Raw genomic sequence first — 18,556 nt, 5'->3', positions numbered from 1 at the left:
TTATAACAAAGATGATCTCATTTAAAGTAGTTTTGATTATAAAAATGAATGAAGTAATATATTACTATTATTATTAATCTTTGACAGATTTGCTGGAGATTATTGGGGGTAACAGGTCACGCGACAGGAGGCGTTCCCGCGGTGCGCGCGCTCATTGGCTCGCGTGCCCCGGTCCGAGTGTCTCTCGGTTCAGTGGACTCGGAGGAGGGGGAGAACCGAAGAACACCTGCTTCTGCATGGGACATGGAGCGATTGGTATGAACATGATCTGTCTGTTGTTGTTGAGTTATGTTTGTATGTTTATTTGAACCGGGCGTACATTATAATACCGTGAGAGCTACACGACGCAACAAATCTATATCGCTTTCATTATAATCAACGAAGCACGCTTGGAGTGTAACGTTACATTAGCGTTGGCGAATAATCACCATTGGCCATCTAATTTAGTATTTTGGCGTCGCAGTATGAACTGGGTATGAAAGTGTTTTTGTTTCACTTTTTGTTTCGCTTGCTTTATTGAAAACAAGGAAAATGAGCAACAAAACAACACAGTAAACGTTAAAAACTAAGCAAAATTACGCAGATTTTTTTCTGAATTAAAAATATATAAATTATATAATTTAGGTAAGTCTTTTATCAGCTTTTAGAGGTTATTGTTATAATGTGTCGTGAAGGAAAATTGGTTTACCTCCGAAAATCTGTTCTCCATCCATAACTGACGTTAACGTTAAACTCCCTGTGCTCTCGCGCTGCTCAAGTCAGTTTAACAGTTTAAAGCTCGTGAGCACATTCACAATATTATCACAATTATACAGAATAATCACAATTTTGTTTGTTTCTTTGTTTAAAAAAATAGACAAATAACGCCGTATAAACGTTTTTGATTTGAATGGTTTGCTTTTGCATAATTGTCGTTTCGAGTCTACTTAAACCTTCAGTTTGTGTAATTTCACAACGTTTTTAATCTTGGATGTATAAAAATAAGATCTGATTGCGAATAAAATGTAATGTCTATCAAATTAATGTTCATTTTTTTGGCCATTCAAGTGTGTAAACTGCACATAACCTGAATGAAACCAACATATAACGTTTAGTTCTTGTTGTTTTGACTGTTTATGTATGCTTTCTTGTTGACTGAACTAGCAATATTGTGTGTCATTAGAGTGCTGAAGCTCTGGGTGCAGAGCCTGATGGCTTCTTTGACATTCTGGAGGAGAGGAGGCGGAGCAGTGACTTAAGCCATGCTTTTCGGACCTTTAACCCTCAGCCATACCGTGGAGCCACACCCATTCCAGCTGCCACTCTCAACAGGATGGTGCTTGAGTCCCAGTACCTGAGCTACATCATACAGGAGGTGAAAGAGCCAGATACAGTAGTTAATGAAGGAAGATGTCATAGGCCCAATCCCATTATTTCTACAGTTTCCCCTACCCCTCTGTTATGGGCGTTCACGTGAAGGGGTAGAGGTGTCTCGAGTCTCTTTTGGTTGTAGGGGCCAGGGCCAGATATCCCTTTAAATATGAAAACTTCATGTCACTGTGTGAATCAAGCCTGGTGCACTCCTGTTAAAAAACTGAAGCCGACACGTCTCGATCGCCCCCAGGTGGTTGGTCCCAGTATAGCTCATAAGCCCCGCCCCTCCGTGTATTCTAATGGACGCGAGACAAACTAAACAATCAAATTACACTTCATATAATTGTTTCCCAAAGTTGGTTTCTGTCATTTTAGGCAGTTTTTATCACAACGCTGATTTAATTTCAAGTGTTCGTGTTTTAAATAAGTTTAGTTTTAGTTAGTTATTTGATGCTATTAAAACGGGGGGTGTGGCGTCATGATTGACAGCTGAGATTGACAGCTTCTCTGAGTGAAGTTGTCACTAATAGACTTTTTTCTGGATTTTTGTGAGGAGATTGAGGCTTTAGCTTTAATTTCTACATTTCCATAACTGTCTATCTCACACGGACATAATGAATTGTTCTGCATCTGCGAGAGTGTGGGCGGGCTTTTGATATCGCGCCTCTACTTCCTGCTCTCTACCGCGCAGACTCTGTCCCAAATCTGCGCAAGATATCAGCGTAATATTCGTAATATTATTACTTTTCTTCAGCGGAAGAGTCCATATTTTTTTAACGGTCTATGGTGTGAATGAATGGCGCAGACGCACAGTTTCATGTACCACACACACACACACTGAAGCATGTGTGACGCTTGCGCTGTTTTCAGCCTATATGAGGACATGAACTTCACAAATATGACAGAAATATATTACAGTTGAATTTAGCTACATCTCAATGTTATACTAATACTAATGATTTGAATAATAATAATAATAAATTATTATTAAAACTTTATTGTTTAAGGAATAGAGCCTAATCACATTTTAATTTTAACAGTAAAGCTCTGTTGTGCAATACTTTGTTTGCCAAAAAAAGTTTAATTTCATATGGTTAAAAGATAAATGATTGGGTTATGCCTACATTTGATTGCCAGAAAAAATTTAAAAATGTTAATTACTAAATAAAAAATGAATTACACATGTTTTTTGATGATTACATTTTAATTAAACCATTACAATGGAATTCAGGAAACTTGAAACAGAAAACAGAACAAAAAAAACAGAATTTTTTTTTTTTTAAAGTGCCCTAAACAATACATTTTTGTTAATAACAAATAAATTCTTGTTAAATTGTATACGTTTCATGATTTCAATTAAGTAGACATGCTTTTTGATTACTAAAATGCCATAACAGTTTTTATTCACTGTTTCTTGCTCACACTCACAGATCATGTTGGAGTGCGATGAACCGCGTGAGGCTCTTCTAGAGGAAGCGTCTGCGTTACTGGACGAGATGAGTCAAAACCTTCAGCTGGGATTCATTCGTCTGCTGGGCTTCGCAATGACCAAAGTTATAAAAAGCCTGTTCAGCGCCATACATGTCAACGAGGATGGACTCACACGGGTTAGTGTTTTCCTGCCCTTTAAAAATTAATTATATTTTTAAAAGGAATGCTTCAACAAAAATTGTGAATTCGTTATCATTTAGCTCCAGCAAGCCATTCAGGAGCAGCCCGTCATCCTGATGCCCAATCACAGGAGCTACATGGACTTCCTTGTTCTGTCTTACATCATGTTCACTTATGACCTCTCTATTCCTGTCATTGCAGCTGGAATTCGCAAGTATCTACAGATTTTTGTTGTAATTGTAGGTGGCCAAATCCCAGTCACATCATGTGCTTGTTAATTTTAAAGGTGCACCAAGTAATGCCCAACACTTTAGACAAATGTTTAAAAATGACTAACACTTAAAGCTGCAGTCCGTGACTTTTTGCGCTCTAGCGGTTAACAAACAGAACTGCACGCGTCTTGTGGAAGAACATTGCAGCCGGAGCTACTTCTCTCTGTTTATGTCTATGGCGAGTCACGCAGGGACTGTGCTCCTCCGCAGCGCTTCCTACCAGACCGGTCTGAAATAGTCCCAATTACACTTTTTATAAGTGTACCACAATGATTCAGGGTAAGACAAAAACATGGTTTGGAAAAAGGATTCATGTTGTACATTCTCATGATATAATTTTTAGTGGTGGGCCGTTATCGGCATTAACGTGAGACTCTTAGCGCGCGATAAAAAAAATATCGCCGTTAATCTATTCTCAAAGTTATGGGCGTCGGAACCATCGTATCTGGGTGGGACAAGACCCACCCACTTTTTACGATCAATGATATTGGACCCACTCACCTTTATCGTCTCTAATCCAGCACATGTCTGTTTACCTTCCCCTAACCAATAAACATTTATTATTAAACACGTTAGACACTTTATTTCCACTTTTCTAATATTTTCTTCATTTTTATTGAAAATAAATGCCTTTCTGATCTGATATGTGATTGGAAAAGGGAGTAGAGTTATTTCGGCCTAAGGCGGATTCGAACCGAGGGTCGATCTGCGTCAAAACGTGATGCCATGCGTCTTACCCTTACACTATAGCCGCAGTCAAAATTGTGGTGATTTCTGTAAATTTGACTTGTCCAACCAGATGATATATTTGTACTTTATGTAAATGGCATCTATTCCAGTAAAAATTTTCTGAGAGGACCCACCCACATTTTTTTTGCTTCCGACGCCCATGCTCAAAGTTGGTTTGGGAGCTGGGTCTATACTACGCAAGCTATGATGACTTTCACCTCGATATTTTAGCGCAGATGTATACCTAGACAAATTGCACTGTAGGGGCGAGAGAACGAGTCTTCGAACCTGTGTGTATGCCTACTACTGTTGTCTACATATCGATATTTCGCTATGTATCGATACTGAAATATCTGAAACGATACGATACTCATTTTCTACAGTATCGATATATCAGCTGCGCTCTCCTCTCCTCTCCGACCGACAGTGACCCGCACCCGCCTCCTCTCATTCAGTCCGGTTAATCCTCTGAACATTGCGAATGGTGTTCTGCTGGATTTTTCCTCATGACCGCCTGTTAGTATTGGTGTGACCGGTCTGAATTTCGCACAGGGTTGCACATAACGTTAATTCTACTAATTCCCGCAGATTTCGCGCTCGCATCTGAAGCGCACACACACATACCGTAATAAAGCCGCCTCTGACATACAAGCTCCTTTTTCCAGCTTATTAATGGTCAAATACACTCAAAAATGTCTCAATGCCCATGTTGGTGAGTTTTAACCTATGGTTTTAACGTAAACACAGTCGTAACCAGCTCACAGGAACAGTATTTGGGATCCATGCGTGTGTCAGATCTTAAAGGGACAGAAGTTATTTATTATTCAATAAATAACTTCATTATTATTCATTATTTTCTGAATGCCTTCGGTAGAATTCAAATGAGCCATTTTAATCTAGATTAATCTAGATTAATTCCAAGATTACAGTGAGATTAAAAAAATTTATCTATGCCCACCACTAATAATTTTTGTAAATCTTGAACACAAAAAAGTTACGGACAGCAGAAAAGTGAAGCATCCCCTCACGGTGGCCACTAAACACACATGGCGTCGACTTCAACACTTCTCATTTACTTTGAATGTTGACATCATGCGTTGCTGAATTGAATTTGCATCTTTTCCAGCGCCAATGCAGGTGTCAGCCAATCAGATCGCATATGCAAATACCCTAGCGCAGACACTAGCCAAATGCGTTCATGCAACACCGGAAAAGTAATGTGATTGGCTGTTGTCACTATGGCGGTCGCGTCAGCACCAAGCTTCAGACACTCCTTCCATCAAGCGTTGACGCAGACGCCCCGTGAGAATGAAGCATTTGTGTATCATTAAAGATGGATTTAAAACGGCACTATGTAACATTTGTTCAGTAAAATATCCAAAAACCACTAGGCCAGTGTTATATATGTGGTTCAGTTGAGTACTTACAATATCCAAAATGTTTCCAACTATTTGTAAATCGTGAGAAAATTGCTATTTTAACCAAGGAACCGGGACGTGTGAGGGCGTCGCCTGTCGATGGCGTCATATCTACTTTACCCTCGGTTTCCGGTTTTATTCTGCAGAAACGCTTTACTCTCACTGCAGTGTGAACAAGTGTCATAGCAGCTGCCGAGCGAACGCACAGTAACGTCATAACATAATTTTCAACACACTCAGATGTGTCTAATATGATAAACAGAGCTGCGTTACCTCATACTCATGACCGGAAAAGCGAAAATGGCGCCGGCGACTGTGTCATAATAAAAGTCCCGTTGCTCGCGAGGCGTGTGTTGCGTTCATCTTATTAACAATCGCTCCTGCGGCCTTGCTCAGCTCCACAACACTCGGTCCTGCTCTGCTTCATACTACAGTAACGTTAATAATCGCATCCATGAACATGATTTCTGCCCGAGTCCTAACTACGCCTTTGTTTTGAATAGGCGACCTCTAGCGGACGGAAAAGTTACATAGTGCACCTTTCAGAACATGTATTCAGGCTGTGGAAGTGAATTATTCCTCTACTCACCTCTTTCCAAATCTGTTCACCCACAGCTCTGTTGGGGATGAAGCTGATTGGTGAGATGTTTCGACGGTCTGGTGCGTTCTTTATCCGCCGTGCCATTGGCTCAGACAAGCTGTACTGGGCAGTGCTGTCTGAGTACGTCAGAACGATTGTGCGGGTGAGAATTTAGTGCATGCGTTATTATTTTCCTTTGCTTTGCTTTCTTTTCATTTTTTTTTTTAAATTATTGTACACAACCATTCAAAAGTTTAGGGTTGGTGAGATTTTTTTTATGATTTTAAAAGAAGTATCTTATGCTTACCAAAGCTGAATTTATTTCAACAAATAACACTGTAAATATTGTGAAATATTATTACACTTTGAATATATTTTCAAATGTAATTTATTCCTGTGATCAAAGCTGCATTTTCAGCATCATTACTCCAGTCTTCAGTGTCACATGATCCTTCAGAAATCATTCTAATATGATGATTTGCTAACATTTCTGACTATCAATGTTGAAAACAGTTGTGTTGCGTGATTTTTTTTTTTTTTGTGGAAACCGTGGTACAATTTTTCCGGATTCTTTGATGACTAGAAAGTTCGAAAGAACAGCATCTTTTGTAACATTATTATTGTCTTTACTGTCACTTTTCATAAGTTTAATACGTCCTTGCTGAATAAAAGTATTAATTTATTTAAAAAATATCTTACTAAACCCCAAACCTTTGAATGGTACTGTATTTGCTAGAGTCAATGTGAAATCAAAGTGGACTGTTTACTTTTTTAATGTACATTTCTGGTCCTATTGTGCACAATTAATCAGTGCACTTTATTCCAAAGGGCTCTGAATATGTATTTAGAAAAAGGCATTTTATTTTGTTTGCATATCACCAAAAAATATAGTTAGCTCTGATACTCACAGTAGCTGTTTTTCTGCAGACGGGTTATGCTCCATTAGAGTTTTATGTCGAAGGATTACGGAGTAGAACGCTGAAATCCCTCACACCAAAACTAGGTAAGATTACATTTAAGATAGTAGGTTGGAAATGTGGGATTCTGCATGTTTTTGGTCCTCAAGTTCTGTTTGGATCCTCACAGGAATGATGCACATGGTGTTGGAGCCCTTTTTTAAAGGAGAGGTGTTTGACATCAGTCTGGTCCCCATCAGCATCAGTTACGAGCGTGTGTTGGAGGAGTCGCTTCTCGCTCATGAGCTGCTGGGTGTGCCTAAACCTAAAGAGACCACAGGGGTACAGCCGTTAAAGCCACAAAGAGAGCCAAAGTCTTATGCATGTCAAAATATGAAGGAATGAACTTGTGCTGAGCTCTTGCTGTGGATCTGCAGGGTTTGCTGAAGGCCAGGACGGTGCTGAAGGAGGATTACGGCTGCATGCATGTGTGCTTTGGAAACCCTGTGTCTGTAAGAGACCTGGTCAAGGGAAAGATAAACCGCAGGCAGTACAATCTGGTCCCCAGGTATTCATTCCCCACATTGTAAATGCATTGCATTGTGGGATATACAGTATTTCACTTGAATGTGCCAAGTGCTGCACAAGTATACAAACTCCATACTGTAGAAGTAATAGTAGCATGTTATTGCACAAATTGTTGCTCAGTTTACCTCCATAAAACCCCACTCTTTTTTCTTCTTCTCTCTCATTAACAGAGACCTGCCCATGAAGCCCAATAAGGAGACACAGGAGTTTGTATCTAGTCTAGCCCACATGACCATCCGTTTGCAGGAGAGAAATGCGGTATTGAGCGCCTGGAACCTGATGGCCGTGGTTCTCCTCCAGCACCTCCAGGGCATTGATTTGGACCTGCTGACCCACAAAACCCTCTGGCTAAGGAGAATCGCCCTGCAGTTTGGAGCCCACCTCAGTTGGCCCAGTAAGGACACATGTAGAGATGACATTCAATAAATAAACCCTGAATAGAAAAACAAGAAACATTCTATAGGGAGTTTTGGCTCATTTCAAATAGTTGTCCCAATACTTAAAGCATACCTTAGACAACTTTACAGCTCAAATAACACATATTTGAATGGAGGAATTGCTTTAACAACAATTAACCCTATGGAATGCCCCATATACGTCAGTGGTACAGGAAGTACATTACTTTGAACATAATTTTGGCTTTTTAAAAACTGAGGGACGATTTGATAATTTTTTTGGAATAAAATCAACAGCAGATGCTGTCCATAGAGAAAACACTTACACAATATAGTCTGAGCTCTGTACTTCTGTATGGTTAGAATATTCATGAGCTCTTTCTAAGGGTCTCTTACTAGTTTAGCTTTCTAAGTATTGTGCACCACTTCTTTAATTCTGGGACTAAAGCCAAACATGTGAATGGGGTCAACAGAAAACAACAAAACCCCCATTCAGGGCTGTTCCTATGGCAATCACACAGCCCATTCAATATGGGGCAAGATAGAAGTTCTTAAGTTTGTGTGTGGAGTCTTGTGGAAAGAAAAGATCGGTAACTTTTTTTGGTTAAAAATTGATATTGGATAATTTTTGAGCAAGTACAAAACCAGCCAGTGTTCAAAACTATCTCCTTACCTTAGCCCCATTCACAACGGTAAGCTTGTAATAATGCATTATAATTTGAGTGGTACTGGTAGCTTTCCGTGGGAAATTTGTTGCTTGTCTTTGCATCATTACGTAACGTCTGTATACATAAAGGAGTCCGGCTAGTAGGCTATCCCATGTGAGGATGCTGCAGGTGGCGGATCTTTTATAGCCTTTTCTCACAGCAGCTGGAATAACCGCTGGTATGGCGATTTATTGTAATGCTTTTTTTCTCAGTTGGTCAGAACAAAAGTGGCAGACATGTTACTTGTTCAAAAATTCCTCTTTTGGTCGTACTTCCAAGACGTAGAATCTGGTGCGGTGAATGAATGACAGCCACACACACACCTCAAAACATTAGATTCATCCGCGCTGAGGAGCCGCCCCACATGAAGATGATGATTCCACAAATAACTGCAATTGCAGGTTTCAAACAGAGATGGCGACAAAGAGGCAAAACTTACGGACTGCAGCTTTAAGCCCCTCTTAATTACAATAATAACTACTTGATAGCAAAAATAAAGGAAAAGTTTGGAAACTTGACCACCCTATCAACTGTGTAGTGAAAAACATGCCACTCTCCCTCTTTTTGTTTTGCAGAGCATGTTTTGGATTCTGAAGTGATGTCATCGAGCATGACCCTGCATCACTCAGTAGTGCGCTGTGAGAGGGGGCGTGTCTATTTAGTGGAGGAGGAGGGTCCAGGACCTGTCATTCAAGAGGAGGGCGTGTTCAGACGGGCTGCTGCTGTGCTCATGTGCGCCTCCTACAGGAATCAAGCAGTACATGTATTCACACGGCCAGCGATGGTGGCGGTTGCAATGACTACAGCTGTAAGCAGTAGGACAGGTGAGGAGTATGAGAGATCACAGGACGTCTTCATAGGTTTATTCACTGAAAGAACAACATCTTCTGTGAAATATTGATATTTTGATACTTTTAAGCTCCAAAATGTATGAAAAAGCACCATAAATGTATTTCTTATGACTATTCAAACTGGTAAGAGGTGATTTTCAGTGAATAAATGACTTAAAGTCACCATGAAATCAAAATGAAAGTGTTTTGGCTTTTAGTATGAATATATTAGCCTTACTGTTATCTATAAACTAGTGTGCTGCAAAACAAAGATATAAGCATTCAAAACGTTCAGCCTCTCGCAGATAATCACTATGCACTTAAGCTTCTCATCAGATTTTCTGTTCAATCAAATGCTCTCTGTAATCTAAAGCGTCCCGTCCCCTACATTATAAACAGACGCTGAAGCTGCGGCTGAAATCATTGAATAATGCTGCACGCTTCAAGGCACTTGAGTGGGCCTTTAACTTTTGGTCTGTTACTCACAAAAAGCCATTATATGACATAACAACATGACTTTTATGGCACTTTTCTGGATCTTCCATTCATTTTAACTGTAACGTTTTGTGTTCCACACAAGAAAGAAGTTTGGAACGACATGAGGGTGAATAAATGATGAACTGTTATTTTTAGCTAAACTTTTCTTGATCCTTAAAGGGTTAGTTCACCCAAAAATGAAAATTCTGTCATTAATTACTTACCCTCATGTCGTTCGACACCCGTAAGACCTCCGTTCATCTTCGGAACACAAATGAAGATATTTTAGTTGAAATCTGATGGCTCTGAAAGGCCTCCATTGGCACAATGCACTTTACACTCTCAAGACCCATAAAAGGTACTAAAGACGTCGTTACAAAGTCCATCTCACTACAGTGGTTCTACAATAACTTTATGAATTGGCGAGAATAGTTTTTGTGCACAAAAAACCCTAAATAACGACTTTTATAGTGATGACGATTTCAAAACACGGCATCATGAAGCTTCGAAGCGTTATGAATCAGTGAGTCGATTCATGATTCGGATCGCGTGTCAAACCGCCAAACTCATCCAAACTGCTGAAATTTGGCGATCCAAACAGCTGAATCGACTCACTGATTCATAACACTTCGAAGCTTCATGATGCCGTGTTTTGAAATCGTCATCACTATATAAGTCGTTATTTAGGGGTTTTTTTGCGCACAAAAACTATTCTCGTCACTCCATAAAGACCACTGTAGTGAGATGGACTTTGTAACGACGTCTTTAGTACCTTTTAAGGGTCTTGAGAGTGAACCGGGCATTGTGCCAATGGAGGCCTTTCAGAGCCATCAGATTTCAACTAAAATATCTTCATTTGTGTTCCGAAGATGAACGGAGGTCTGACGGGTGTCGAACGACATGAGGGTAAGTAATTAATGACAGAATTTTCATTTTTAGGTGAACTAACCCTTTAACCATTAGAATCAAGGTTACCTCTGTTTTCTTTCCAGACGACGTCTTTCATCATTTTAAGTTCCTTCTGGAGCTCTTTTCCAATGAGTTTGTCTTCATTCCTGGTCAAGCTGTTCAGGTGAGTCTGATTGTCTAAATGAAGCTGTTGAACACATGACATCCTTCCAAACATCTGCCTCTCTCTCTTAGGACTATGAGGAGGGTTGCTTTTTGCTTCAGCAGTCTGGTGCAATCGGCCGCTCTAAAGAAGAAGTCAGTGTGAGAGACGACGGCCAGGAAACTATCGTCTTCCTCAGAGCGATTCTGCAGCCTTTTATTGAGAGTTACCAGGTGATTGTAGTCTTCTACACAACTGTCCACGCAGTGCGCCATGTGGATTGGTGAGTAACAGGATGTTGAACACGTCAGCACTGATATCAGTGTGTTTAGGTGGTGTTTAGGTACCTGTGTGAGGAGAGCTCGCAGACATTCAGAGAGAAGATGTTTTCAAGCAGCATCCGCAGTTTCATTACGAAGCTCCTTATTTCAGGTGTGGGTCATTTCCAGTTGAGAATAACCTTGATGATTATGTAACAGTCTCTCAGGTAAAGTTATGCCTCTGTCTTCAGGTGAAGTCCAGTCGTATGAGGGTTTATCATCTGACCTACAGAGGAACGTCCTCTCAGCTTTGCTCAGGATGGATGCTGTCACCAAAACTAAAGTGTAAACAGACACAACACACATCTAAAGCCTCTGAGACTTGAAATTGAAATGGATTTATGAGCACAGAAATGAAGTTAATAATGTCTCTCTGTATTTCAGCGACGACCAGAATGAGTTTATAGTGAATAAATCTGCAGTGAAGAGAATATGGGACATGCTGAGTAAGATTATTGATTGATTTTTGTTCTGATCTACAATAGGACAGTATTTCTGCTCTGTTGAGTAGTGTAATGTGTTGTACTTTGTGTTCTTCATGACAGATGATGGATGGACTCCTCGAATCCGTGTAGACGCCAGACTGTGACGAAGAATCGGACAACAGCGACTATCGATTCTTTTATTTTAGAAGTGCTAAGAAGTATTAGTACCATTTGTTTTAGTGTCAAACACAGAGTAAACCTGCAGTAGCAGCTCTAGATGTAGAGCATCCGTTATTTTTGACTTTTATTGCAGTATAGATTATTTAATTTTGTGAAAATCATACAGACAATAATGGTATTTAACAGCAAAATATACATTTAACATGCAATTCAATTTTGATAATCAAGTAATTGCATTAATAAAATATTTTTTTAATTGTATATTTTTAAATATATTTTTTTATCATTGTAATAAAATCTTGATTACTTGATTATGTACAGTCCTTCATTGATTGCAGAAACACAAAGAAGCAAGACATAGTCTCTTTTCAAAGAAAAGTCAGAAATTCAACCATAAATCATATAAACACAGATATGTTAAAGATGAAAATCCAGTCATTTACTCTCATGTTGTTCCAAACCTTTATGACTGTCTTTCTTCTTTTTAACACAAAAGAAGATATTTTAAAATGTTGGTAATCAAACATTTGATGGTAGCCATTGGGGAAAAAACACTATGAAAGTCAATGGATACCGTCTTATTTTTTTGCTCAAGAAGAAAAATCAAGATCATGAGGGTCAGTAAAATATGACAAAAATGTAATTTCTGGGTGAACTATCTTTTCAGGGAATTGTCAACCCCCCTAAGTCTCTTTTTTCCTGTTAATGGACCTCCAGCGTATATGTATTCCTCCACCTGTCGTCTTTGTTTCTGTAATCGCTCTCCCTGTTGCTTTTGGTCTTTCATCCACTCATCAACGTCGCTTTTAAAAAGCAGCATCTGTTGTACCCAGCGCGCCGTGGACACAATGAGAAACAGCGCCCCCTGCAGGACGTGTCTGACGGCCACACACAGCGTCGACACGACCGCCAAACACTGCGAGAGAGACTCCCACAGCAAACACACTGCCTCCAGGATATTAACAGCCGCTTTTCTCCAATACGAAAATCCCCATAGACACTCTTCATGCTTACACAAAAACATTTTTTTAAAACAATTTTTCAAAATAACAAGCGACTCGATTAAAATATCCCAGGCAGCTTTGGCGAAGTGTTGAGCGGCATGCCGTAGCGATAATAGCGCCAGGTACAGCTGACACACGGCGGTGGCCAAAGCATGAAGAACCAAACGACACTCGTTAATTACGTTTCCTGTTAATGAAAAACATAACATAAGGTTCCAGTTGTTAACAGTTAACAAGAACTAACAAAGTCATACGTCTTTAGTAATCTTAGTTAATGTAATTTACAACATTTACTAATGCATTATTAAAACAAAAAGTTGTATTTTAGTAATATTTTTAAATAGATCTTCATTAGCTAACATGAACTAAGAATGAACAGTTGTATTTTTATTAACTAACGTTAACAAAGATTAATAAATGCGTGCTGTAACAAAAGTAGGCCTAGGCCTATTTCTCATTAGTTAATGCATTACTCTAATGGGGACTAATTATAAAGTGTTACCGCTAAAGCCTATCAAGATTATGTAAAAATCCTCTAAAATAAAAATATGAGTCTAAAAGTGTTTACCATCCACGAAACAAACAATCCAAATAACCAACAGGTTCTTTAATCCAATAATCCACATTTTGACGATCCTCGGATATCCGTGAATGTGGAATGAGCGTCTGTTTGTAAATCTTATAAGAAACGAAACTCAGGTTTCTCAGGCAGGTAAACGTCACAAAGCTGCGTGATTGTAAAACGCTGACATTTATTGTTATCACGTGCCAGCAGTGTCATTGCAAAAGTTCATGGGGCCTTTAAACAATATTCACTGTTATACAGATTTAAAAGATTGTGATATGCATTTCCACAATTATTAACATAGTAAATCTATCAATATTTTTATATTTTCACTTTTAAAATAGGCTAGTTTCTCGCACACCTGAATCAATAGTATAGGTGCGCTGGAAGGAATTACAATATATGTATACAGTGAAGAAAATATAAGTATTTGAACACCCTGCTATTTTGCAAGTTCTCCCACTTAGAAATCATGGAGGGGTCTGAAATTGTCATCGTAGGTGCATGCCCACTGTGAGAGACATAATCTAAAAAAAAAATCCAGAAATCACAATGTATGATTTTTTAACTATTTATTTGTATGATACAGCTGCAAATAAGTATTTGAACACCTGAGAAAATCAATGTTAATATTTGGTACAGTAGCCTTTGTTTACAATTACAGAGGTCAAACGTTTCCTGTAGTTTTTCACCAGGTTTGCACACACTGCAGGAGGGATTTTGGCCCACTCCTCCACACAGATCTTCTCTAGATCTGTCAGGTTTCTGGCCTGTCGATGAGAAACACAGAGTTTGAGCTCCCTCCAAAGTCTCTCTATTGGGTTTAGGTCTGGAGACTGGCTAGGCCACGCCAGAACCTTGATATGCTTCTTACAGAGCCACTCCTTGGTTATCCTGGCTGTGTGCTTCTGGTCATTGTCATGTTGGAAGACCCAGCCTCGACCCATCTTCAATGCTCTAACTGAGGGAAGGAGATTGTTCCCCAAAATCTCGCAATACATGGCCCCAGACATCCTCTCCTTAATACAGTGCAGTCGCCCTGTCCCATGTGCAGAAAAACACCCCCAAAGCATGATGCCACCACCCCCATGCTTCACAGTAGGGATGGTGTTCTTGGGATGGTACTCATCATTCTTCTACCTCCAAACACGTTTAGTGGAATTATGACCAAAAAGTTCTATTTTGGTCTCATCTGACCACATGACTTTCTCCCATGACTCCTCTGGATCATCCAAATGATCATTGGCAAACTTAAGACGGGCCTGGACATGTGCTGGTTTAAGCAGGGGAACCTTCCGTGCCATGCATGATTTCAAACCATGACGTCTTAGTGTATTACCAACAGTAACCTTGGAAACGGTGGTCCCAGCTCTTGTCAGGTCATTGACCAGCTCCTCCCGTGTAGTTGTGGGCTGATTTCTCACCTTTCTTAGGATCATTGAGACCCCACGAGGTGAGATCTTGCATGGAGCCCCAGTCCGAGGGAGATTGACAGTCATGTTTAGCTTCTTCCATTTTCTAATGATTGCTCCAACAGTGGACCTTTTTTCACCAAGCTGCTTGGCAATTTCCCCGTAGCCCTTTCCAGCCTTGTGGAGGTGTACAATTTTGTCTCTAGTGTCTTTGGACAGCTCTTTGGTCTTGGCCATGTTAGTAGTTGGATTCTTACTGATTGTATGGGGTGGACAGGTGTCTTTATGCAGCTAACGACCTCAAACAGGTGCATCTAATTTAGGATAATAAATGGAGTGGAGGTGGACATTTTAAAGGCAGACTAACAGGTCTTTGAGGGTCAGAATTCTAGCTGATAATCAGGTGTTCAAATACTTATTTGCAGCTGTATCATACAAATAAATAGTTAAAAAATCATATATTGTGATTTCTGGATTTTTTTTTTTTAGATTATGTCTCTCACAGTGGGCATGCACCTACGATGACAATTTCAGACCCCTCCATGATTTCTAAGTGGGAGAACTTGCAAAATAGCAGGGTGTTCAAATACTTATTTTCCTCACTGTATATCACACACACATATATATATACATATATATATATATATGTATGTATGTGTATATATATATATATATATATATATATATATATATATATATATATATATATATATATATATATATATATATATAGTGTTGGTCACTCTTTTGCTGCCAAAACAGCCCTGACCCGTCGAGTCATGGACTCCACTAGACCCCTGAAGGTGTGCTGTGGTATCGGGCACCAAGATGTTAGCAGCAGATCCTTTAAGTCCTGTAATTTGTGAGGTGGGGCCTCCTGGACTTGTTTGTTCAGCACATTCCACAGATGCTCGATTGGATTGAGATCTGGGGAATTTGGAGGCCAAGTCAACATCTCAAACTCATTGTTGTGCTCCTCAAACCATTAATTTTTGCTTCGTGGTAGACACATTATCTGCTGAAAGAGCCGCAGCCATCAGGGAATACTGTTCCCATGAAAGGAATGCTTAGGTAGGTGGTACATGTCAAAGCAACAAACTGAGATGCAATGTGTATTCTGACACCATTCTATCAGAACCAGCGTTAACTTCTTGAGCAATCCGAGCTACAGTAGCTCGTCTGTTTGATCGGACCACACGGGCCAGCCTTCGCTCCCCATGTGCATCAATGAGCCTTGGCCGCCCATGACCCTGTCGCCGGTTCAACACTGTTCCTTCTTTGGAGCACTTTTGATAGATCCTGACCACTGCAGACCGGGAACACCCCACAAGAGCTGCAGTTTTGGAGATGCTCTGACCCAGTCGTCTAGCCATCACAATCTCGCCAAACTCGCTCAAATCCTTACGCTTGCCCATTTTTCCTGCTTCTAACACATCAACTTTGAGGACAAAATGTTCTCTTGCTGCCTAATATATCCCACCCACTAACAGGAGCCATGATGAAGACTTTTTGTGTTGAATTAATTTGGGTTGCAGTTATAGCGTCCAACGCCAGACCATTCAGGGACATGGTTAAGGTGGCCAGGAATGAAGATCTGAGCGACTTTGACAAGGGCTAAATTGTTAAGACAAAGTGACAGGGTCAGAGCATCGCTGAAACGGCAAGGCTTGTGTGTTGCTCCCGGTCAGCAGTGGTGAGAATTTATCAACGGTGTCCGAGGAGGGACAAACCTTGGGTGCCCAAGGCTCATTAATGCACAAGGGCAACGAAGGTTGAGCATCTCTGGGATGTGCTGGAGCAACAAGTTCCACGGCGGATCCACCAAACATGAGTTGTTTCAAGTTGGTCACTCTTCTTCACTCACACCGTAAGAAAGACACGACAAGGGTGATTTTAGCACAAAAACAGTACATTTAATTCAAGTGTTCCCCAGCACAAGTGCACAGGAAAGGAGCCACTGTATTCGGCCGTCTCTCCTTTCACTGCGTACAGAGAGAATTATGGAAGGATGAGCTGCTACAATAACACTCCAAAGACCATCGAAACACAACAGAACTACAGCCACACCGAGAGAGAGAGAGAGAGAGGGAGAGAGAGGCTAAATGAGTGTTACAGCGGATGAAGAAAGGAACTATAAGAATGAGAGAGATAGAGAGAGACCTGTGGACTGATCAGATGGACGAGGCTGTAGGGTAATAAATATTGAGGCAACAACAATAATATATAAAAAAACATTATAGTCTGACCTTAGCAAGAGTACATGGAGGGAGTTTGTAGAAAGGAATGTTGGGTAATGTAGTTTTGCCATCACTTCCAAGCAGTTAGGTAACAGTGTACAGTAATGCTGCCTTCAAGTCCTCCGGGGCAGCTCCTACTTACGAGTTTGCAAGTCAATTTGAAGTGTCTTTAAGTGTTCAGAATAAAATGTATCTCATATTTAATTCCCTGACAAACACAAGAAGCTTTTTAGCAGACAATGAAGAGTAAAAGATGTGCATTAAGTGCAGGGAATGATGGAAAATGCGGTTTCGTTTCCCTGTAAATCAAAACGTTTTATAGCTAGTTTTCTTTGACAGCCCTTACGAAAAATAACCATGGTTATACTACAAATAAAACCAAAAAACCACGGTTGTTGTTAAACCACGTTAACCGCAAATTCACCATAGTTTGACCATGGTATTTGTAGTAAAACTGTGGTTACACAAACGGTAATCAATCCGCCAAATGTACAACTAAGGATGTTACACTTTTACAATATACTAAAACCATGGTAAATTTTCCTAAGGGAGTACACACCATATGCATGCAAACTAAATAATTCAGCCAATAAGATCAATTCAATGAAACTCGTAAATACGACCGCTCCGACGTGACCTGAAGGCAGCATGTGAATACAGTATGAATGAATGTTTCTTACTGAGAGGCACATACTACAGTAATGTCTAGGCTAAAACACATGAATCTGTACATTTTTATTCGTCTTTTTTACTTTTACATTTTCATCAAGTACAAAGTTAAAATGCCTTTTGTTAATATATTCATAAAAGAGTAAAATAATAGTGCTTTTTCAAGACTACACAACATAAAAACAGTCATTGTCAAGACCAAGTCGCTTCTCAACGATATAGTTTCACGTCATTCTTTTCTAGTTCATCATTTAAGAATAATGTATAGCACCTTTTTGAAACAACCCTCCTCACGGTCTCCAGATATTTGTCCTAAAATAACCTCACGCAAGACCCCCGCCTCCTTTAAAGCTGACGACGGCTTTATTGGTCGGCTCTCGAACGCATCAGCTGTCAATCATCTTCCCCACACGGGTTCATAAATACAAAAAGAATTCTCCGGTCATTGCATTTATTGGACACGGCCATCTCTGACTCATAGCTCCACCCCCTTTATTATAACAGCCATGCATATAATCATACACTAGCCAATAATCACGGCAGAATTACTCTAAAAGAATTCAAAAACACCCAGCACACAAAATGTAATAAATTTCTAAAAAAACAAACAAATAAAACGAGGCAAACTTATCTATGTACAATTCACTTACCACTGAAGTCTCGACTAATGACAATCAAACCTCACGTTGCGTTACGAGATTCACCAGCCTTCACCAAACAAACACAAACAGACTCTAAGGCTACGAGCGGTTCGACCCAGCACAGTGCCACAAAGATCCCGCTAAAGGAGTTGGATCCTACCAAGAGAACCTTTAAAGGAGAACATCCTGCATTTTA

At 40.0% G+C, this 18,556-nt stretch overlaps 1 protein-coding gene across 1 annotated transcript; it reads left to right on the top strand.

Annotated features, from left to right (window-relative positions):
- The first annotated feature begins 173 nt into the window (after nt 1–173).
- On the top strand, nt 174–12,141 carry gnpat2 (glyceronephosphate O-acyltransferase 2). The gene is made up of 16 exons (XM_079832040.1): nt 174–255; nt 1,163–1,354; nt 2,784–2,960; nt 3,045–3,174; nt 5,999–6,126; nt 6,891–6,966; nt 7,050–7,201; nt 7,297–7,427; nt 7,618–7,841; nt 9,125–9,373; nt 10,849–10,928; nt 11,000–11,140; nt 11,240–11,339; nt 11,419–11,512; nt 11,612–11,673; nt 11,773–12,141. Exons 1-16 carry the CDS (start codon nt 244–246, stop codon nt 11,814–11,816), a joined length of 1,992 nt encoding a protein of 663 aa, XP_079688166.1. The 5' UTR covers nt 174–243; the 3' UTR covers nt 11,817–12,141.
- The last annotated feature ends 6,415 nt before the right edge of the window (nt 12,142–18,556 follow it).

This window comes from Gobio gobio, assembly GCF_949357685.1.
Source record: "Gobio gobio genome assembly, chromosome: 12".
Lineage (NCBI taxonomy): Eukaryota > Metazoa > Chordata > Actinopteri > Cypriniformes > Gobionidae > Gobio > Gobio gobio.
This window is presented reverse-complemented; position numbering and strand designations above follow the sequence as displayed.